This window comes from Periophthalmus magnuspinnatus, chromosome 14 (genome assembly GCF_009829125.3).
Source record: "Periophthalmus magnuspinnatus isolate fPerMag1 chromosome 14, fPerMag1.2.pri, whole genome shotgun sequence".
NCBI lineage: Eukaryota > Metazoa > Chordata > Actinopteri > Gobiiformes > Gobiidae > Periophthalmus > Periophthalmus magnuspinnatus.
The window spans coordinates 29551907-29574331 of record NC_047139.1 but is presented as its reverse complement, the minus strand read 5'-3'; the positions used below and the strand labels follow the sequence as shown (position 1 = coordinate 29574331).

The 22425-nt window shown below is 38.0% G+C and overlaps 2 protein-coding genes across 3 annotated transcripts; both read left to right on the top strand.

Annotated features, from left to right (window-relative positions):
* Window positions 1-906: 906 nt before the first annotated feature.
* hephl1b (hephaestin-like 1b) lies at window positions 907-12162 on the top strand. 2 transcript variants are annotated; one of them, XM_033977911.2, is made up of 20 exons: window positions 907-1186; window positions 2054-2298; window positions 2889-3101; window positions 3175-3342; window positions 3891-4145; window positions 4856-5024; window positions 5499-5638; window positions 5716-5847; window positions 6310-6515; window positions 6793-6937; window positions 7110-7322; window positions 7860-8073; window positions 8365-8504; window positions 8616-8741; window positions 9078-9184; window positions 9413-9635; window positions 10247-10386; window positions 10867-11020; window positions 11099-11113; window positions 11347-11630. In XM_033977911.2, exons 1-20 carry the CDS (start codon window positions 1014-1016, stop codon window positions 11430-11432), a joined length of 3264 nt encoding a protein of 1087 aa, XP_033833802.1. In that variant the 5' UTR covers window positions 907-1013; the 3' UTR covers window positions 11433-11630. The 2 variants fall into 2 exon arrangements, with proteins under 2 accessions (XP_033833802.1, XP_055082473.1); XM_055226498.1 differs by lacking the exon at window positions 11099-11113 and having other exon boundaries at window positions 10867-11041; window positions 11347-12162.
* A 1193-nt stretch (window positions 12163-13355) lies between these two features.
* slc43a2b (solute carrier family 43 member 2b) lies at window positions 13356-21755 on the top strand. The gene is made up of 13 exons (XM_033977912.2): window positions 13356-13609; window positions 14522-14822; window positions 15082-15137; window positions 15777-15853; window positions 17319-17411; window positions 17541-17674; window positions 17866-18062; window positions 18394-18534; window positions 19409-19541; window positions 19624-19753; window positions 19990-20063; window positions 20451-20574; window positions 20647-21755. The coding sequence occupies exons 1-13, from the start codon at window positions 13450-13452 to the stop codon at window positions 20806-20808; spliced, it is 1782 nt and encodes a 593-aa protein (XP_033833803.1). The 5' UTR covers window positions 13356-13449; the 3' UTR covers window positions 20809-21755.
* Window positions 21756-22425: the final 670 nt, after the last annotated feature.

Sequence of the window (22425 nt, the reverse complement as noted above, 5' to 3'; positions counted from 1 at the left end):
CTGTGTCCAAACTGCTCACGTACAGAGAGGGGACGACAGTCTCCTGACGGTGTCCAAACTGCGTCCAAACTGCTCACGTACAGAGAGGGGACGACAGTCTCCTGACGGTGTCCAAACTGCTCACGTACAGAGAGGGGACGACAGTCTCCAGACGGTGTCCAAACTGCGTCCAAACTGTGTCCAAACTGTACCCAAACTGTGTCCAAACTGTACCCAAACAGTGTCCGAACTGTGGCCAAACTGTGTCCAAACTGTACCCAAACAGTGTCCAAACTGTGTCCAAGCTGTATCCAAGCCAACTGAGCCAAAAGCATATTTATGGTAATTTATTTTTCCCCATTTTGATTAGGCTGGGCAGTTTAAGGAATACTTAACCTACAGTCCTACACCTTTTCATTTGATTTCCACAAAAGTGAATTAGGTTTGTTAGTTATTATGATAAATGTCTTGCAGCATATCCATTGATTAAAAACACAAAATAACCCTGGTATAGGCAGATGTTAGTCTAATCCTTCTAACGACCACGGGGGTCAAATGAGCATCCATGACACGAAGCCTTTCAGTCAGGTTTGTCTAACACTGATAGATGGGTTGAAGCTTAAAAGATATGTTTCTGTCTTACTGTTAACACACTGCTGTGCTGGTGGGCAATCATCCTTGTCCCTGGAGACAAACGAGCAACAATTAAAGGTGCTACCTTTTTTTTTTTTTTTTTTTTTTTTTAAAAGGGACAACGATTACTTTAATTTCCCATGGGGCATTTCAGAAACATGTCCTACAACAATTGGCACGGGTGGATTGAGCGGTCATTATCCCTTCTCGTCTGGTTCCACAGGAGGCGGTAGTCACTGTGAATGGGCCGACTGTTTTGCTTAGTTTCATAAGTGCCGTGGGTTGCCTTTTTGTCGTTACGCGCAGCCCTTCTCCATTTACGCATGGGGAAGTTCACGGGAGGTGTTGTGTTTGGTTGTTTTTCTTGAGTGTGGTCATCTCGGAGCACATTCCTCTGAAATATGGCAGTGACAGTGATGGTCTTGCGGACGTGTTTGCTGTTTCAGCTCGTGTGCGCAGCGGCCGGGCACAGCAGCAGGCAGAGGGTGTACTATGTGGGGATCGTGGAGGACTATTGGGATTATGCTCCAAGTGGAAGAAACCTGCTCAATGGCCAGACCATCGACAGGGATGAGTAAGTGGTGATTGACTTTTATTTGGTTGCCTCAACTTGAACTTCCTACCAAAATAAATATTTTTTAGGTTGTTTATGTTATAGATCACCTCAAATCACCTAGACCTCTGACCATTTTTGGATTTCTGGCAGACTCGAGTACAATCCTGGGAAGCTACATTTAAGCAATATACAGCATAAACTGATCAGTACTTTTTACACAGTTTATTGAGACCAAAGTTGCAATTGAACTTTGAGACTTTTACAATTTGTCTTGACTGGTTTAATGACTCATCTGTAAAACTTTTATTTCTGGAACACAAACATGACCACACTAAATACACATATTATATTTTGTAATAATGAAGAAAAATAGATGATAATCTCAGCATGCTTTCATGTTAGATATGCTGTGGTACTTGTCCTTGTCTTGCCTGCCTGGACTGAATGAACTGCACTGCCTCTTCCAGTCTCTGACACTTCAGCACTTTGCTCCAGTAGCAGGTCATTAGTGAACACAGCCTGTAATCTGTTGTCTAATTGTCACACAGCATCAACATGATGCAATTTGTTTTACACCTTCAGTATATAATTACAAAGACCATTATACAACCACATTTCCCAAAAAGTAAACAAACATCTAAAATATGGTCAAATAAAATAATACAACAGTATATGTTTAAAGTGACAACTGGAAGTATTCTTCATCCATGTAAAGATTTGAGTGTAGAATAACATTACAGGATAGTAATAATAGTGCTATTCAAATGTAGCAGCTATGAGGCATTGCAGATGTGGAGAACAAAAATATATGTTTTAAAGTGAATTTTATTGTTCTTTATTTGCAATATGTGACAGGATACTGTCTTACATCTTTTTGTGTTTTAGGTTTGCATCCGTGTTTCTCACAGCAGCTCCTGATCGTATTGGCAGAGTTTATAAGAAAGCTATGTACAGAGAGTTCACAGACGGCACATTTAAGCAGCTCGCTCCTCGTCCTCGATGGCTGGGCTATCTGGGTCCTGTACTCAGAGCTGAAGTGGGTGACGTGATGGTGGTGCATCTGAAGAACTTTGCAACAAGGAGCTACTCAATCCACCCACATGGAGTCTTCTACGAGAAAGATGCAGAAGGTGTATGTTTTTATTTTATTACACGCATATTTACTACTGCAGTAAGTGGCACAGAAGTGAGTCAGTAAAACTGACCTAATCATGTAAATAACATTCTTCTGAGCAATACATGCATTTTTTGTGAGCAATACTTTTAACCGCACCAGTTCTTAAATTTACAAAAATAAAAGGTTTTCTACTTTATTTTACAAACACCCTTAGGCAATATTAGGCTTTACACAATTTTACAAGGGATTTTCCAAAGTTTTAGCCAAGACAGGAAAGAACTGTGTGTGAGTATGTCTCTGTGGAACAAAGGTCTTGTGCAACGTCCGGAAGTCTTATCAGAGAATTAAGGTTGCATAGAAGCTAGGGATAGTAAGAAATACCGGTAGATAGAATTGTCATTATTTGCAGTCAGAATTTTATATGCAAATATATAAAGTTGCCCGTCACCTGATTATTATTGTGGGGGTTGTGATTTAAAAAGGTTGAGAACCACTGGTATACTGGACACACTTTATTTCAGTTGGTTTAAAAAAATATACTTTATGTGACAGATTTACATTTTGCATTACAATTGTAGTAATAACTAGTGATATGTTTTTCAGGAGCATTGTATCCAGATGGTTCTTCAGGAAGGTTGAAGCAGGATGACATGGTGCAGCCTGGAGGCAATTACACATATCGCTGGGAGGTCAGACCTGAGTTTGCACCTACAGATGAAGATGCTAACTGCCTGACTTGGGTTTACCACTCCCACATAGATGCTCCCAAAGAAATTAACTCAGGGTTGATTGGAGCTCTTCTCACCTGCAAGAAAGGTATGATGCAATGATATAGGAGACTTCCATAACTGACTAGTAATAACATTGCAAACTTTCTTCAATCTTACAGGAATCTTAAAAGATGGTATGTCCCGGAGTGATGTCGACCAGGATGTTATTTTAATGTTCCATATTGTGGATGAAAATAATAGCTGGTACCTGAAGAGCAACATGCTCAATCTAACCGAACCACCAGATGTAAAGGATAAAGACTTTATTGAGTCAAATTTGATGCATGGTGAGCATTGTACTTATGGGGTTTAACTTAAATAGAGCTTAATAAGTGAATAAATATTTTCAATATATTTAAATTAAGGCTGTAATCCCCTTGTCTTTTAGTTGATTAATCAGTCACTGGTGTCTTAGTTGAGCAAAATTTGTATTAGTCGAATTTAGATTATATGGATTTATATGGGAAAACAGTACGAAGAAGAAATGAGTAAATTAGCTGAACATTTGGTATTTTTTGTATTTATCAGTAAAATGGCAGATTAAACAGGTTAAATTTAGTCTGTCTTTATATTGCTTCCTAGTACTTTCCTCTGTGTAAATAGTTGTTTTTACAGGTGTGGTGTTGTGAGTGCAGTTTGGGTCAGATACATAGAGATACATAATAGTTTTGAAAGCTTTTGCCACGCCTCCTTTTAGTCGACTCACCGATTTGCAGGACATGTGTTCAGTCAACCAAGAATTTACAGCCCTAATTTAAATATATTTTTTAAGTACTGCTGTGTAGAAATATGTGGCTTCTGCTTGACCATCACTTATCTCTTTCTCCCATCTCAGCTATTAATGGTTATATGTTTGGTAACTTGCCCACTATCGATTTGTGCCAACACCGGACTGTGGCTTGGCATCTTTTTGGGATGGGCAACGAGAATGACATCCACTCTGTCTTCTTCCATGGCAACACAATCATGGACCGTGGACATCGGACAGATGTCCTCAGTCTGTTTCCTGCCACTTTTGCAACAGCTGAGATGGTCCCTAAGGCCGAAGGAAAATGGCTTCTGGCTTGCCAGGTCAATGACCACTTGCAGGGTAGGGCATATCACCTTTGACCTTAATGTGACCTCTGAATTCTTCACTAGGTGGTTGGTCTATTTGTTCTTAGAAGCTGAAACTGTTGTGCTGAGTTGTTAAAAGGGAAGTATGCATTTTTTTTTCCCCACAGTTTACCGTGTTTCCTGAACACATCACAACTTGTAATTTCTGTTCAAAGTTCACACTGGACACTGTTCTTGATAATTCATGCTGACTTTTGAAATTCTTTTGTCATATGGTACATTTAGACACTTTTAGAAATTTCAGCAAAAATACAATACCATTTTTAATACTATTTGGGTATATTCAACTTCAACAGCTAAAGGTATTGTAGATAAAGCAAATAACCTACAACTTTATGGGAAAAATAAATAGATTAAATGGTAAAAGAATATTTGTTGTTGATATCATTCTACTCAGAAAAATCCAAACAACTCATAATCACCATCGATCTAAACCTTGGTGTTAACCTGGACTACATTAATATGTCGTTTTTGCTACAACTGTAACTATACTGTACACTATATATATATATATATATATATATATATATATATATATATATATATATATATATATATATATATATATATATATATATATATATATATATATATATATATATATATATTCTTTTTCTAATCATTTTACTCATTGGTGCAGAGAATCTGTTATCTAGTAAATGTCAATTTTTCCCTCTGTTTCAGCTGGAATGCAGGGCTTTTATGAGGTGAAGTCTTGTGGCAGTGATGTGAGATCCACTCCAAACACTGGGGTGGTGCGGACATATTACCTGGCTGCAGAGAAGGAGCTTTGGAATTATGGGCCCTCAGGAAGAGATGTCATCACTGATGTCTCTTTGACTGAATCTGATAGGTACGAATTTATTTCATGCAATACCAAAGGTAGAAAAATAGAAGAGGTCATGTGAATTGAATTAAGTTAAAATACAGGACAAATTACTATGTCTGTATTTACTGTATGTGTGGACCAGTGCTTCATGTATGCACCAGTGCATCATTGTAAAGCAGTTAGCAAGGCTATGACATTGATTCTCTGGCAATTGCACGCCCACTCTCTTATTTATTTGTCTTACCTTTGTTACCAGGCGAGACATGACGTGGTGATGAATTATTTTTTCTCCACAGTAAAATTATTTTTTGCATCTAAGTTCATAGTTTCCAGAGTTTGCACTAGTGGTCAGTGTCTGGAGAAAGTCATTGGTTTGTGGTAACTCTGAGTGAGAATAAACAGTGACATGATTCAATTGTTGCTGTGTTTTTGTTTTGTCTGAAGAGAACTTTCTGCTTTATTTTATTATTCATCATTTCAAATCTTTTTACTTTTCAGTGACTGTGAGGTGTTCTTTGGCAGAGGAGAGGGTAGAATTGGTGGACAGTACATTAAGGTGCTATACAAAGAATACACAGATGACAGCTTCACCACGAAAAAAACACAATCTTCTGGACACAGACATTTGGGAATCCTGGGTAAGCATGTTATTTCTGTTGGTTTGCTGTGAGTTAGCCACTACTATTTGCTCATCTTAATGTGTGCCTTGGTTCAGGTCCTGTTCTGAGAGCCGAAGAAGGAGACACACTTGAAGTTGTATTCAAGAATAAGGCTGATAGAAATTACAGCATCCAACCTCACGGCCTCCACTATAACAAACGCTTTCAAGGCGCTAGCTACATAGATGGTAAAACACACAACTAGAGGTGGGAGATATGTAAAAAAATGAATAATATAGCAATTGTTGTTGTGGAGATATGCAAACTTGAATATTGAGTATATGGTCTATAATTACAAATGAGAAATGACAGCAAAAAGAGCAAATCAAAAATAAACTAGTCAGAAACATCTAGTGTAATCTTCCAAACAAGGGTATAAAGTCATATTTCTGCCCTTTTGTGATCCATTCACATTTAATGTTTCTTGAACTCTGCTAAGATACACAGGCAGATAGACGGGCACAGTTTAGAACATGAATATCATTATCGAGATGTGAAAAAATATACGTATTGAGATTTTCAAAGACTGACAGGGAAGTTGCAAGCAATTTCAAATAGAAATGTCTAAATTGCATAGAATAGACAATATGGGGGAACAAACATGGCAGTGTGTTTCTTCTATAATGATTAAGTGCATTTCTCTACTGAAGGAGTGGACAAGCCTGGTTCTCACGTTAGTCCAGGGGAGAGTTTCACCTACACTTGGCAGGTTTTGGAAGGTCCCTCAGTGTCAGACCCTCCATGTATCCCATATCTGTATTACTCTGCAACGGACCCATCCAGAGACACCAGCTCTGGGCTTGTGGGACCTCTGCTTGTGTGTAGGAAAGGCGCCCTGACAGAAAGTGGAACCCAGGTGAACTTTTTAAAATGTATTTTTCTAATTAAATGTGAACTCGAAAAATACACATTATTATACATACATTAAATACATGCCAAAAAAGAGCCAATATGTTATTAAAGTAAGCATGTTGCATGGGACATAAGCATTAAGTTGTATGTAAAAGCCTATTCTTTACTGTTTACACTGTTTGGTGTGGATACTTGTGACTGATTTGATGTTTTGTATAATTTTTGCCTTAAGTAGTGGAATAGACATGTTTTGGGTTTGTAACATATTCTTTCCTTAACAGGTGGGCGTGGACAAGGAGTTCTTTTTTCTCTTCTCTGTCATGGATGAAAACATGAGCTGGTATTTGAATGAAAATATAGAGCGTTATGGCAACAGACAGACTAATCCTGACGATGAGGATTTTGTTGAAAGCAATAAAATGCATGGTAACTTTTATTTTGGGGATTTTCATGTTTTGGGTAAATTGTTGTTGACTATAATAATGGTATTATTTCATACAGTTTTTTGACACAGTTATTGCATGTGTGTCATATTGTATTACTCTACATTTCATTTGTAATTGTTTACCATATATTCAATTTTCTTTTTGATATGCAGCTATAAATGGACGGATGTATGGGAATCTGCAAGGTGTGGAAATGTGCGCTGGGGACAGGGTCAGATGGTACACATTTGGCCTGGGCACAGAGGTGGATCTCCATGGAGTTTATTTTGAAGGGAACACTTTTGAGAAGCAGAGCACCACTCGAGACACTGTGAGCCTATTTCCTCATACCACCACAACCGTCGACATGCAACCAACCAGCCCTGGTCAGTACAGTTATGCAAGCATGCACCCACACAATCACAGGTCAGACATATTTCATAAATTGTTTGAAAGAAGGTCTGAAAATGTCACCCAGATAACCCTGTAAGGCACACAACAGGAAACAGATCAAGGTCAGAGCTTATGTTATTTACAGTGACTTTAGACATATTTATAAGATTTATGAGAACTGTTTCAAGAGGATAGTGTAGGAGTTGATGCCTTAATAGTTGATGATCTTAAATAACAAGGCAACATACTGTACATATTTGAAAGTTTACATTATTTTAAAATAGTATTCAATTTTTAAAAATCTATTAATTGGTTTCAGTTTTCTATTTATAGTCACCATTTTGATAACTTTTGACCATTCAGACCATACACACTGGTTTGATTGTAAATTGCCATGCCCAAGTTTTTTTTTATCACTCTTGAACCTATGAATAGAAAATGGGAAAACATAACTTTCCAATAGATTCTAAGATGTGGCATAATAGCCTTAGCAATATACATATATACTACCTCTACTTTGAATATTCCAGGTGTTTTTGAAATGAGCTGCAGAGTAACGGACCACTACTCGGCTGGGATGAGGCAGCAGTATGAAGTCAAACAGTGCAGTGGACACAACTTCAGTGCTACTGAGGATAAACCAAAGAAAACTGTGGAATATTTTATCAGTGCAGAAGAAATGGTGTGGAACTACTCTCCAAAGAGACAATGGGAGCTGGAGAAACATGGCACAGGAAAAAACAGGTGCATAACAACAAGTAGGAGCATTAGAAGTGGGGAGAGTACACATATAGAGCCTGATAAACTGGATAGTAGAATTTAAAAGTGGACAGTTAACATAAATTCTAGTTGGATTGAAAACCACCAACCCATTGGTCAGAGAACAACCAGTTTATCATCTAGTATCAAATAGCAAATGGAAGTAAGAAAACTGAAGTTACTTTCTACCCACTTGTGAGCAGCTTATGTAAATTGTGAAATATAATTTATTGTTCAACAAAAAACTGCATATAACTTGTTTGTGTTAATGCCTAGCCCTAGTAATATATTTGTGGAACAAGGGAAGAACATGATTGGTTCCCGCTACAAGAAGGTGGTTTACAGAGAGTACACCGATGAGACTTTTCATTTCAAGAAGAGCAGGTCCCCCAGCCAAAAGCACCTGGAAATACTGGGTGAGATGCATTCATTTTAGTTCACTTTGTTTATATAGTGCATACATTTAGTTATGCTGGAAAGGCTAAAGTGATAAAACATGTTCATGGGTCATTTTTTGTTTTAACTAGGCCCCATTATCAAAGCTGAAGTTGGTGAACAAATTATTGTTACGTTCAAGAATAAAGCCACAAGACCCTATTCACTAACAGCACAGGGGATCAGATCAAGTGGGTCCCATGTCCATGTACAACCAGGTAAATGTCAACAATTCAGAATCTGAAGGACTTAACACATTCTGAGACCCACCAATCTTATGTATAATGAAGAAATCGATAGCTAGCAACTCAGAACAATTATTGTAAGTTTAAAATCTCTGCTAGGTGCATATCACTTAATATCAAGGAATCATTCACCTCTTCTATTCTACTTTATTCTGCCTTTGCAATAGTGAATGCAGATTGAATGCAAAGTAGACTCAACATGAGTATGCATTAGTGGGAGCTGGACTGAACTAACAACCTTTCTGTTAGTGGGCGGACATTCTTCAAACTGAGCCACGGCCACTCCAAGTTGTTGTGTTTCTCTCACAGGGTATGTCCTTCAGCTGACCTGGGACATTCCTCCAAGTGCTGGTCCAGGAGATTCTGATCCTGATTGTATCACTTATGCCTACTATTCAACTGTAGATTTTATTAAGGTAACTATTACTATTTTATTAAGGTAACTAATAAGGTCACTAAAATCAGGGACATATTCAGGATAGAGGTGTTTAAGTGAACATTTCAATAAACTCAGATTTGAAGTGAAAGACTCTAATGACCCATGGGAAGTAATGTGAAACTTTAGTTGTACTTTTGGAAAACTGAACTCCAGAAATTAGAGAAAGCAAACCTCTATAATCGTGTTATTTTATGTTTCTTTTTAGGACATGTACAGTGGTCTCCTGGGACCCCTGGTGGTGTGTCGTCCTGGGACGCTAACATCAGACAGAAAGATTGTGAATGTGGACAAAGAATTTGCTCTTCTATTTATGGTTTATGACGAAAACCAATCCTGGTATTTGGATGAAAACATCAGAACGTACCTGGGAGTTGACCCTGACAACGTCACAGATGATGCAGATTTTATGGAGAGCAACATGATGCACGGTAAGAGCTTTGAAGAAAGGAGAGACAGGCACAGAGGGGGTTAATATCTGATCTACCCTGGAATGTTACATTCACTGATCCTTGTGAGAAAAGTGGACTTAGGAGAGAAAAGCACTTGAGCTAATCCTTAAGTGGTCAACAGAAACATAAATATCAAGGGATCAAGATAAACAAAATGGCCATTTCTATTAACTTTATACTGTTTTATATATAATCATCTACTAAATCAGTACATATCAGGCCATTTTGGTGAGTGTTACAGGAATTCATGAGACTTTTTCTGCCTAATTATATCAGTTACTATGTAAACTCATAATCCACTTGGTCAACTTTTTGTTAAAGTCAGATATTTGCATTGTTCCAAATCATTTGGTATACATACTGTGTTTTTAACACATGAAATAGTACTTTTACAAAACCTTTTTTGTTATTGAAATATGTTTTACATTTTGCACATTTTTACAGAGCTACACTTAAACATTTAGACAGTTGCAGAAATATGAACAAAACTGCTCCCAAAACTCCAAAACGTAACAATTGAACTGGATATTGTTGTGCTCATTCAGCTGGCATTGCACTGTATAATAAAACAGACTTTGCATGTTTTAAAGGGATCAATGGTAAAGTGTATGGGAACCTCCAGGGCCTGGTGATGACCGAGGGCCAGAGGGTCAACTGGTATCTGCTGGGAATGGGCAATGAGGTGGACATGCACACAGTCCACTTCCACGCTCAGACATTCACATACAGGGTAAACCCAACAAGACAATCATAATGTCTTTTCAGAATGTGAAACATATATTTAGAGACAATACTGAAACTAACCCAGGAATTAACCCAGGACTAAAGTGGACGAAAGCAGGATTAAATCACATTTAAAATAAGAACAAGATTTTAACTGAGCTAAGAGTAAACTTTGGTGTGTTTGCACTTGGAATAGTAACTAAAGTGGTACTAAACCTGGAACTAAACCTGGATTTAATCTGGACTGGACCAGGACCATACCAGTTCTACATCAGGACTAAACTGGGCTCAAACTCAGACTAAACCAGGGCAATGCATAGATGCAAAATGTATATGTGAAAATCTAAATCAGAATAGGACTGTACAATCAGATTAGGGCAAAACTACCAAAAATCAGAATAGTTTGAGAACCACTTCTGTAATCTATTTTAACATCTTCTGGACATTCTTAACTCACAGCTTCCTGTTCTCTGTACTTTTTGGCCAGACCGACCGTGTGCACCGTGCTGATGTGTTTGACCTCTTTCCGGGGACCTTTCAGACAATAGAGATGGTGGCACAGAGCCCAGGCACATGGCTACTGCACTGTCATGTAAGCGACCATATACACGCAGGCATGGAGACCGTCTATACTATTCAAGGTATTTTTCATCTAACACAATGTATGTATTATTTAGTTGTACATATAATTATTTCAAGTGTTTCTCTGTTTCTTACAGAGCTCTCCTCGCAAGGTAAGATAACAAAATATTAAATAATAAACCCCATATATTACCAAGCATTTTCTAAGTCTAAATATATAAATAACATATTGAGTACTGGTGCACAGCTTTACTTTACTGAGCATTGTCATTTTTGTAATTTGTAATAGTTACTCAGAAAGTAGGTGTGATGTTTACATTAGTTCATTTATTTTGGGCATTACTTCCCTTAACTTTTTAACTAACTTTTCCTGTGTCTTATGTAGCCCCGGGCACAGGATGCAGTTTGGATGGCTGTGTGGTGACGCTGCTGTTGGGGCTAGGACTTCTGAGTGTATCCAGACTTTACTAAATAAGGGGAAAACCACAATGAGCCACTATTAATGCACTCAAGCCTAAAGAGTCACACATGTTGCTTTTTTGGCTTTATCAAATACGTGTCTATAATGTGTGATTTTTTTATTTTTATTATTTTGTACCTATGAACTGCTGCTTTGAATTTGTGCATTGTAATGTATTTATATGGCCCTAAAAACAAAGTATCTGACCAAATATCAAGTTGCAGAATGTGCAATAAAATGTGTTTTTGTGTTGTAGACAATGGCTTTTGTTCAAAACATTTTGTCCACACGGGGGCGTGTTTTTACACAAAATTACCAACGTAATCAGACACTCTGAGGTGGATAAGTAAAATGGTACAACATTTTTATAGTCAGCTATCTTCACTCTTCGTTCAACAACGGTCAACAACAGCCGAATAAAAAGTCATGAGCAGGGTAAATGTTTGGATAGGCTCCTGTAACGCGTTTGATCAATAAATGTTTGGATAGGCTCCTGTAACGCGTTTGATTAATAAATGTTTCGATAGTGGACTGAGTTGTCTGCGTTTGTTTGAATTTGTATAATTCACCATCAGTATCTTTCTCTATCTTGCACTATCTGAGTTAATCAATTGTGTTTCCATAACAAACAGGCGGTATGTCACTGATCACAGCGCACATCTCCATATGATGGAGTTCAGATGGCACCAGTGATGTCTCTAATTGATTTGCATATTGATAATAAAGCCTATGACTAACCTGCAGCAGCATTCCTCTGTAGTGTCAGTGTGTCTCACTTCTGTTAAATGAACTTTTACAAACCAGGTCAGCCTTCCTCTTTGTAAACAATCAATAAATGGTGTTGTTTTCCAGGCACAGTCCTGCGCTGCTAAAATAATTATTGCAGTTGGAATTCTCCCGCAAAAATAGTATGTTTTATTTAGTTGTTTAGTAGTGTAAATTTACATTACATTCACACGTGACTGAAGGCCATAGAGAGCTCAGAGCGAGTCATCTTTATTCAGTGTTTACATTATTATCAGTCTTTTCAAAGTGTCTATAATAGGCTTTACTCTTGGTGTTTATCTAGTAATGTATGACTTTCTATATGTTTGATCAAAATTAACAATCATTTGATTTCACTTAACCGTTTTAAACTATTTGATTTAGTAGTTACAGTGTCATGCAATAGTGTGGATTGTCAGCAGATGGCGCTCTGTCGTCTCATGACTGACCCAACTCATGGGTATATAAATGTGGCCCTTTTGCAGAAAAGTGCCCATTTACTGACATCAAGAGGAGCCCACGCTGTTGGACACAATCTGGAGGTCAGATAACATGTTATTTTAATACAATGTAGGTGCTGTGCTTTTCTGCTGAATTTGTCCAGACTGCATTGTCTCCAAAATGATATTCATAGACTGTGTTATAATAAATGTGTATACGTTAGATGTGTTTTTATTGTATTTAAATGTTAGCAGGGTAATGTTGATGGGTTGTTGTTTGGTTAGATACACCAGAGAAGTGATGAGTTGCGCTTGGATGACTCTATTTGGATCTGGAGGGGTTGTGGGACATAGACAGTTCAGAGAGGGAGAGAAAGAGGGGCATCCATGTGAGAGGAAGAGCCCCATTTTCACAGTCCAGTTCAGACCAGTTTGATTTAGACATCAAACAACAGAAACCCTTACATCACAGATTAATGTACCTATTATGTAATTTCATATTAGTCAAAGTTGAGTTGGGAATTGTTCAGGTTGAAGAGGTTTGAAGTTTTTTTTTTTTTTTTTTTTTTTTTTTTTATTCTTACAACTATTCAGTCAGCTAGCTAGTTATCTTAGGTTCAAAGTTAATCATGTTTATCTCACAAAGCTGAACCTTCCTGCAGTCATGTGACCTGAATGGTAGGTGTAGCTATAAAACCACTGATTGCACTCGCTTCTTTCTCTTTGCAGAGGTGGCCATAGCAGCATCACCTAGGGCAGGCCTGCATCTAACACCCAAGCCCTCATTCTTTTCCTGCTCATTTGACTGTTCTTGGGTTAGACCATGGCACCTACTCTGACCACAGCGTTCGCCAGGCGGTGGTGGATGGCTGTCACTGCCATCATTGAAAACCTGCTGTTCTCTGCAGTGCTGCTGGGGTGGGGGTCCCTGCTCATCATGCTGAAGTCTGAGGGCTTCTACTCATACCTTTGCACTGATGAGGGTAAGTAGATGTAGACATACATTTTATGGTTTACTTGTCCTCCTAACTCCTTCTTGCAGTAACCCATTACTTAACAATATTGAGGGACTAGTGACTATGTCACTTGTGAATTTGATAAACAACATAACTGATCAAAGTAAAACATGTTTTAGATTAACATATGTCTAGGTATCTTGCTTATATTGTCAGCCTTCTTCCTTATCTGACTGATAATGTGTGTAGGAGGGAAAGAGCACCAGATCAGCTTTTTGTAGACTGTGATATGAAACACAGACATTGACAGTGGCTTTATTACTGCCATTGTGGATGTTGAAAGTCCACTGATTGATTGTAAATGACAGAGTGTGATAGTAAGTGATAGCAAAACTAGAAAACAAAAAAAAAACTTGTCAAAATTAAACAGATGATGGTCCACTGTTAGTTCTGCTAATTCAGCAGAAATAACGCCATAGTCATAGTCTACAAGGTTTTGCAGAAGCAGCTGTTTTTATAGAATAATCTCAACAGCATGTGGTTTGTTAAACTGGACGAGTTTGGACTTAAACTGAAATGTCATCAATTAGATAAACCACAATTGGACATGTCATGCTTGACAAAAAAAACTGTACATGCTGTATGTATATTGCTTCTGCTAGAGTTTTTATTTACTTTGCATGCAAAATAAAAAGCCTATTTACTCATATTCACTCAGATAATCTCCTTACACATAATGGTGGGAAATAATGCCAAAAATGACCCATGAAAAGTATCACAATAAAAATATTCAGACAATATTAAGCCAGTCTAACAGAAATATGTAGCTAAAATGCATTAGTTGTTTAAGAATCAGACAGATTTAGCACAAAATGGCTACTGCAGTTTGTTATCAAGGTACAATACAAATGTTTTACACAGTAATATTTTTACATACAGGAAACCACACCAGCTCTACAAACCTGTCCCTGCCCACCCCGTCCACTGATGAGTATGCAGACTACTATATGATGCTTGAGAGTGAGACGGGTGTGGTGGGCTTGGGGGATGGGGTGGAGATGAAACCTCTACTGCCCCCCAATGGCCCTCTGAAAATGAACGGCTGGCTCATCTGTAAGGAGCAGGACGAGATGCTCAACTTGGCCTTCACAGTGGGTTCTTTCCTGCTTTCAGCCATCACTTTGCCACTGGGGATCGTCATGGACAAATACGGGCCACGCAAGCTCCGACTTTTGGGAAGGTAAAGAGAATATCATAGGTTTAGTCACTTTATCCAGGCTTGGAACCATCACAAATTAATTCTTAAAGATGTCATGTCTTTGGCTGGTGTAAATCTAAATAAACAAGAAGCCAGCACATGGTCTTAGTGCTGTCAGCTAAGATATGCTATATGGCTAAATTGTTTTCCAAGTGCAAAACACAAATCTGCTGTAGGAATATATACATATGTATAAATATATATATATACACAAACACATACATTTTCTTATTCCTTGCAGCACCTGCTTTGGACTGTCCTGTCTAATGATTGCATATGGAGCTTATAAACCAAATGGTAAGTCCACATACTTATATTCCTGTCATTTGCTACAACCATCCATCTACTTCTATTTATATCGCCAACCTCTTATATCACATCAGCTCACTTTCCTCTTTCACTGCATTTAAAAATCTTCCTGGCTAAAGTGGTGAATGATATGCTAAAAATATTATAATCAATATATAATACATAACGTCATCTACTGCTTCTAAGACCTGATTGTGACTAGTTATATCCACCTGTCACTCACTCGGAGCATAACAGAGCTTGACCAATAAGAGGAGTGGGTAGGGAAAAAACTATGAGTACAGGTCTGCATTAAATTAAATTTCTATAATTAAATAGACTGAACCACGATATGATGATTTCACTAAAATAGCACATTGTCAGCGATATCACCACCTAGCTGCCACCAAGCCAAACTCAAACTGAGGTGGATTGGACCTAGGTCCAAATCCATCTCAGTCTGACCTTTTTCCCTTATTTAAGAACAAAATATCTAACATCAGCTATCCCTATAACATGCTGACCCATTATAACATTTACCATAATGACGCCACAAAAGTTCCTTCACATTTTCAGCAAGCAACTTCCAGCAATACAACAAGTCTTCTCCTTGGCCTCTTTGTACTTCATTATGTGTGTCCTCCACAGAACTCTCTGTCCTCATCTTCATCGCCCTCACATTTAATGGCTTTGGGGGCATGTGTATGACCTTCACCTCTCTCACAGTAAGTTTGTTTGTCCAGATGTAAATGTTCTAGTATTTCAAGAGTTCCCCCATTGATTCATTATAGTTTGTGTGTAATAACCCTGGAGCGCCCTCCCCCTTTGTCCTGGCATTCCTGACTGTCTCTCATTTGCCGTGTTTTGGCTTTGGCAACACTGAGCTCTGTGTTTTTGAGGACAACAGCTTTAATTAGTAAGATGCATCTTTCTGTACTGAGGGGATATTTGACCACAGAGTTGTCCATGAATCCAACCATATGCAACAAACTAAATTGTTCATGGAAAGCATTATACACACTTCCAACTTATAGCTGTAAAAGTGACCCAACGTGAGTTTGACAAAAGAAAGGGAAAGGCCAGAGGGTAACTGTTACTCATTATATACAACAATTCTAAAACTGTTAGGCTTTCAGGTGTTTTTATTGCTATGGGCAGTTCTTTCAGCATACTTTGGACTTTGAAGCAACTATTATAAAGCTACAATAAATCCAGAATTTCAATTAACAAAAAGCAACAACAACCACAAGGTGCTTTCTCCATTGTACATGCTAAAACCCATAAACAATATGTTCTAATGGGGGTATAAACAGAAACACTGAGTTCAAAGAGCACCCTTATATCATTCCTTCTCCTTCACTCCCCTGCAGTTCATCAGACTACAATTCCTCCCCAAATTCTCTGAGCAGAGTGCAACCCTGCTCCATGGTAATGCAGTTCCTCGAAAGGGCCTCGAGGCATCAATCTTACAATAAAATGTCTTAATTCTAAGCCTCCATTGGCAATCTTTTTACTTTTTAAGAATGTGTGACTCAATCCTACCTTATATCACCACCAGCAGCAGCCTTAGCTTTAATGTTAGTGCTTATTTAAGGTAAGTTTTAACTCAAGGGGTTATCAGAGTGTGTGTATAAAAACATGTTTTCCATCTTTGCTTGTGGACCTTTATTTTGTTGCTGGGTTAATCATTGACCAGAGCAGTCTCCTTGATCATGACTTTTTCCAGGCGTTTTACTTTCCAAAGCTATAAAGGAACTCTCAGATCACCATGGCTTCTTTTTGAAGGCTCGGCACTTTCCTAAGCACCACTAGTGTGACCCCAATTTGTCTCCAGTGTACCACATAATAAATACTTATTTTCACATAAAATGTACTTATAAAACACGCATTGTATCAAGTATAACATTAATATGGACACTTTCCTTTTAGGTGATGTTAACGTCATTTGCCTTTTGCAGACTAGCACATCCCAACAGAACCTTGTCCTTAAATGTGTCCTGACCTAACTCACCATTACCTCACAGCTGTATGAGTCAGTTTTTTTTCAGATTTTATCTGAAATCATGTTTGTTTGTTGCCAAACTGTCTTCACCTTAGATCCTCAAACATTATTTAAGTTGTAATCTCATACGAGTTCTTGTATTTAATGTTTGGACATGATTTATTTTATTTTATTTATTTTTTCTTCAGCTACCTAATATGTTTGGGGACCTTCGCTCCACATTTATTGCCCTCATGATTGGTTCTTACGCCTCCTCAGCTGTCACCTTCCCAGGAGTCAAGGTACTAACAACAAACCAGTACATCAGTACATCAGTCCATCAGCATCAACAAACACAAATACCACTGCTGCTTCTGTAAATTTAATTATGGTCATATTCAGGTTTATGACAATTGTTTTGGTGACCACAGGTGATTTACGATTTGAACATATCTTTCATCACCATCTTGGTTGTCTGGGCAGCCTGTGCTGGTCTGGTTTTTCTCAACTGCTTCTTCAACTGGCCCCTTGAGCCCTTTCCTGGGCCAGAGGATATGGACTACTCGTGAGTGTCTCATGTTGTGTAAACTGCATCAATCTACAATGTAAAATAGTTTTAAAAAGAAAAAGAAAAGGATCTTGTAGAATGTATAGTTAAGCCAAGGTGCTGGTCCTACGGTAAAGATACAGGGCCCACCTGGACAACCATATTTTATGTCTGTATTATCTATCATCTGTATTTTCATATTCCCTTAGTGTGAAGATTAAGTTCAGTTGGATGGGCTTTGACCACAAAATTACCGGAAAGCAGTTTTATCGCCAAGTGACCACCATTGGGCGCCGTCTCAGTGTGGGAACAAGCCTGAAGACTGATGATATGCCCACCAAAGAGGGCCAAAAGCTCTGCCTGTCCACCACAGACCTGGAGATGGAGTCTAAGGCACAAGTAGAGAGTAAGACATTACAGCGCTACAGCACTCTATGAGCTCACAGGCTGAAGATGATGGAGCATGACATGACCCCACAGCAATGTGCAAAAATAATTAAACCACTGAAAAGCTCAGATTTAATATTAAGTAAATTATTCTATACACATTTTTTTATGATGTTATTTAAATTTACAAGTGACATTTTACAGTAGAGTGGAAATATGATATGATGTGGATGATGTGTTGGAAAAAGACATATTTATGATTTTTTAAGCTAAAGAAATTTTGTATAATTTTCCATATTGTAATATAACATATAACATAACATTATTCATGTTTTGTCCTGTCACTGCAGCCCAGTCATTCTTGAAGAGTGTGGTCAGCCCCATCTTTCTGCTCAGTGCGGTCACTATGTCGGTCACTCAGCTGCGTCTGCTCTTTTACATGGGAGCCATGAACAGTGTGCTGGAGTCACTCACTGATGACCTCAACACAGGTCAGCAACTTTATCCCCAACAAACACATTTAATATACATTTGTTTGTATTTACATGCTGCATTATCTATTTGATACTGTTTCAGTACCCATAACTTTGATTAAATACGTTAAAACAGCTGAACTTACAAATATCCATGGGCTTTTCAGTTGAGAGAATGGAAGTCGGTAAGATTAGCACAATCTGTAGATTACTTAACCTAAATTTTGACTTTAACAATAACCTTAAAACCACACAATCATTAACTCAATAGCAACACCATTAGAAGTAGTAAATACACCTTTTACTGTGTGGAAAAAAATGTATTATTTTCCTGCTGATGCATAATAGTACAATACTGATTCAAGCATGTTTAGTAGAAAAGTATATTAGAAAACTACTATCTGTAGAGCCATGTGTAGTGATACTTTTGAATAGGCCTACCTGTTGATGCATGCAGTTTCCTCCAACACACCAGTTAATGATTACCTGCCCCAATGTATTGTAGTAGTTATTAACAAGTACAAGGTCACTCTAGTCTTGTCCTTTATAGATGTACTATGTAACTTTTTGAGTGGAAAATCCACCACCTGTTGGTCTCTGTCTAGAATGTACCGCAACATGGCATTAAACTTATCTATCTTGCATTTATTCAATTATAGACTCAAAAATATCCTGAAAGATGAGGGCGTCTTTCCACAGATCTGACCTTTAACTTGCACTAGAGGTGTCATCTGCTTGTCTATATGGAAATAGATATAATTACTGCCATTTTGTAGGACTTTCAAAAACAGAGCCAAAAACATCTCTGTGGAGGCAAGCGAGTGGCAGACATTTCAGCAGAAAGTTACATAGTGCGCATTTAAATTGTAATTTATTTGATTATTCCTCACAGTGAGTTTGTATTCGTCCATCTTTGGCGTGCTGCAGCTGCTCTGTCTGATGACCACCCCAGTGATTGGTCAGATCATGGACTGGAAGTTGAAAGAGTGTGACGATGGAGATGGGGAGAAACAGATCTCCAGCACGTATGTCTTTACCTTTCGGTTTTGTGCTTATTTGTTAAAATACTAACATTAACTTTATTTTGTCGTGACGTTGTGTCCACAGAGGAGAGAAGAAGAAACGCAGGGACAGAAAGACACAGAAAGTGACCAATGCCTTGAGAGCATTTGTGCTCACAAACGTCCTGCTGGTGGGATTTGGTATTACATGCATAATCCCTAATTTGCACCTTCAGGTAAGTGGTGGAAGATATTCAAAAGATATAATATTTAGTTTTGCATTGTTAATTGCTATGGCAACTGTCCAAAGTTTTGGTCATTCTGAAACCCAGTTATATGGATGAAAAACTGATTTTCTTTTACAACAGGGACATTAAGCCTGAGCCTGAACAATGTTAGTTGCATAGTTACAGGAGATTGTACTGCACTGTCCATTTCTGAAGCATTAACCTTTAATCTTGTGTTTGCACAGATTGTGTCATTTGTTTTACACACTGTGGTCAGAGGGTTCATCCACTCAGCTGTTGGTGGTCTGTATGCTGCTGTGTAAGTACTATAAAATCATAAACCAGTACAAACTATCTAGTCATAGAGTCTGTTGTCTATGGTAACTGCTGAAGATAAAACTCAAATGGCATTAATAGCTGTCACAATAATTACCCTATCTACTGCCTTCAATAAATGAAAGATGGAACAATCATTTATAGGGTCAGTATTTATTGTCAGTAACTTATATTCCCTGAGTCACTTTAGAAAGAGTCTAACTTAAGTCTTTCATTCTGCCATGTATTTATTGCAGCTCATGTTTTATTGTACATTTATATTGTTTATAATTAAAATTTTCAAAATTTGTTATTATGATAGGCCTAATGATTTTTTTTTCTCTGCAAATCATCTGTAATATTAAGTCCTAACCTGCTTCCTGTTGTGCAGGTATCCCTCGTCCCAGTTCGGCAGTCTGACAGGGATGCAGTCTCTGATCAGTGCAGTGTTTGCTCTCCTGCAGCAGCCTCTGTTTTTGGCCATGATGGGTCCACTACAGGGAGATCCATTTTGGGTATGTATACAAACAATTATTCACTCCAACATGTGTTTACAGGGCAGGGGTAAATATGACTTTGTCCTTCAGGTGAACATCGGACTGCTGGTTCTCAGTATGCTGGGATTTCTCCTTCCTCTCTATCTGATCTGCTACAGACGAGTACTCAACAAGGAACAAATGGAGAGAGAAGAGAACGCCAAGATCTACATCAAAATCAACGGCTCTGACATCCCAGAAGCACTAGTTTAATAAACTGTGAAAAATCATCAACACAACATTCACTGACTGAAAGGACACCTTAGCAGATTTCAAAGATAGATATAAAAAATATTATATCTGGATGAGATCTGACCTCATCCACACATCAAACTGTTGGACCACGACAGGACAAGGAGGAAGAGGAAAAGGGGATGAAGAAGCAGTGAGAGGAAAGACTGTGAAAGGAGGAGGTTCTGACCTCTGTATCCCCCAAAACCTCTCAGCCTCATTTTCTCCTGCTTTAGTCATGTTATATTTAATGTATGAGTGGAACATTTAACACAGCCACAGTTATGTATTATAATCTGTGATATTAGTATATTTTTTATTTTTGTTATTAAATCATTTACCATTAAAAAATAGCTCTTTATTTTACATGTGTCATATAAAGAAGTAAATGCTACACCATTCTTCTGTAGTTTTAGATATATTTTTGACATATCATTAAGTATAATCTAGTTTTATATATTCTCCATCTGAAAGGGAATAAAAACTGTCATTTGTAATACATTTAGTATTTTTATTACCTTCTATTTGCTCTTGTACGTTATTTATCCCATAGCTTGCCTCTAGCTGTGCCTAATGTGCTTTATGCATATGTGCAAAAGTGGATTTAGACAATTTAGATAATAAATAGACATTTTCCACCTGCATTTTCAGCACTTTATCCACATATATTCAGCTCGCCATTGTCAGCCCCTGGGATAAACTAATTATAATTCCAAGAGTGTGTGTTCTAGATGTGGCATATGTTAATATTGTGCTAAATAAAGATGTTTCAGTCATGATTCCAATGCTGGTTTGTAGCTGTAATAAAATTGTCACAGATTAAGTCAGACCTAACAACTCAGCCTTCCCATCTCTTCTCTGTAGAGGTCGCTAAACTCTATATTTTAATGCACTCAATCTAGGCCTATACATACATGTGTAATAAAGCCATCTATCCAAAATATGCACATGTAAACCATGAAGCAAAAACACAAATAAAAAGCATTTGTCTTAAACTTGTCTGTAGTGTCGGTTACAGACACTTATGTACATAGATCACTGATTGTTATAGACAAGATAGCCCTATAATAAAAGATGATAAAAGTGCCTGTTCGCCATCTTTCCCGTGAGCCTTCTCTCCCCACTCTTGGTTCAGCAGTCTGCTCTGATACTCTGCTCGTGTGTCTGATACTTGACTCTCACAGATGGCTATCACTTGACACTCTGCTTCTCGTCACCAGAGAGATGAGAGAGAGGTCGGTGTGCTGTGACCAACACTGAGGGCTCAGGGTAGCACTGTACCAGGTCCATCCAGGCACCCATGGCACCAGTGACAGAGGTCAAATGTTTCTTAAGGTCACGTGTAATAACTCAGGCCTGATACCTCACGTGTTACATCTAACGGGGCTCGCAGTGGTCACGGAAAAATATCTTGTTCAATATTTGTGGATTTTATAGTCTAAAGGTTAAATGACCTACAAAACAATCACCTAAAACTCAGCTGTGAAGTATGTCAGCCTTTACACTCCACTGCACTCTGTGAAATAGTCATACAAACAAATTAAATGAACTTGATAAATGACTTTATGAGAGCCAAAATGTAAACTCTATGGGACTGGC

Excerpts from the sequence above, each read along its gene's own strand:
- hephl1b (XM_055226498.1), top strand. The coding sequence starts at position 1,014 with ATGGCAGTGACAGTGATGGTCTTGCGGACGTGTTTGCTGTTTCAGCTC. Across the intron at positions 3,343-3,890 it reads TGAGTCAAATTTGATGCATG|CTATTAATGGTTATATGTTT; the intron begins GTGAGCATTGTA and ends CTCCCATCTCAG. Across the intron at positions 5,848-6,309 it reads AGGCGCTAGCTACATAGATG|GAGTGGACAAGCCTGGTTCT; the intron begins GTAAAACACACA and ends TCTCTACTGAAG.
- slc43a2b (XM_033977912.2), top strand. The coding sequence starts at position 13,450 with ATGGCACCTACTCTGACCACAGCGTTCGCCAGGCGGTGGTGGATGGCT. Across the intron at positions 13,610-14,521 it reads ATACCTTTGCACTGATGAGG|GAAACCACACCAGCTCTACA; the intron begins GTAAGTAGATGT and ends TTTTACATACAG. Across the intron at positions 14,823-15,081 it reads AAGCTCCGACTTTTGGGAAG|CACCTGCTTTGGACTGTCCT; the intron begins GTAAAGAGAATA and ends TATTCCTTGCAG.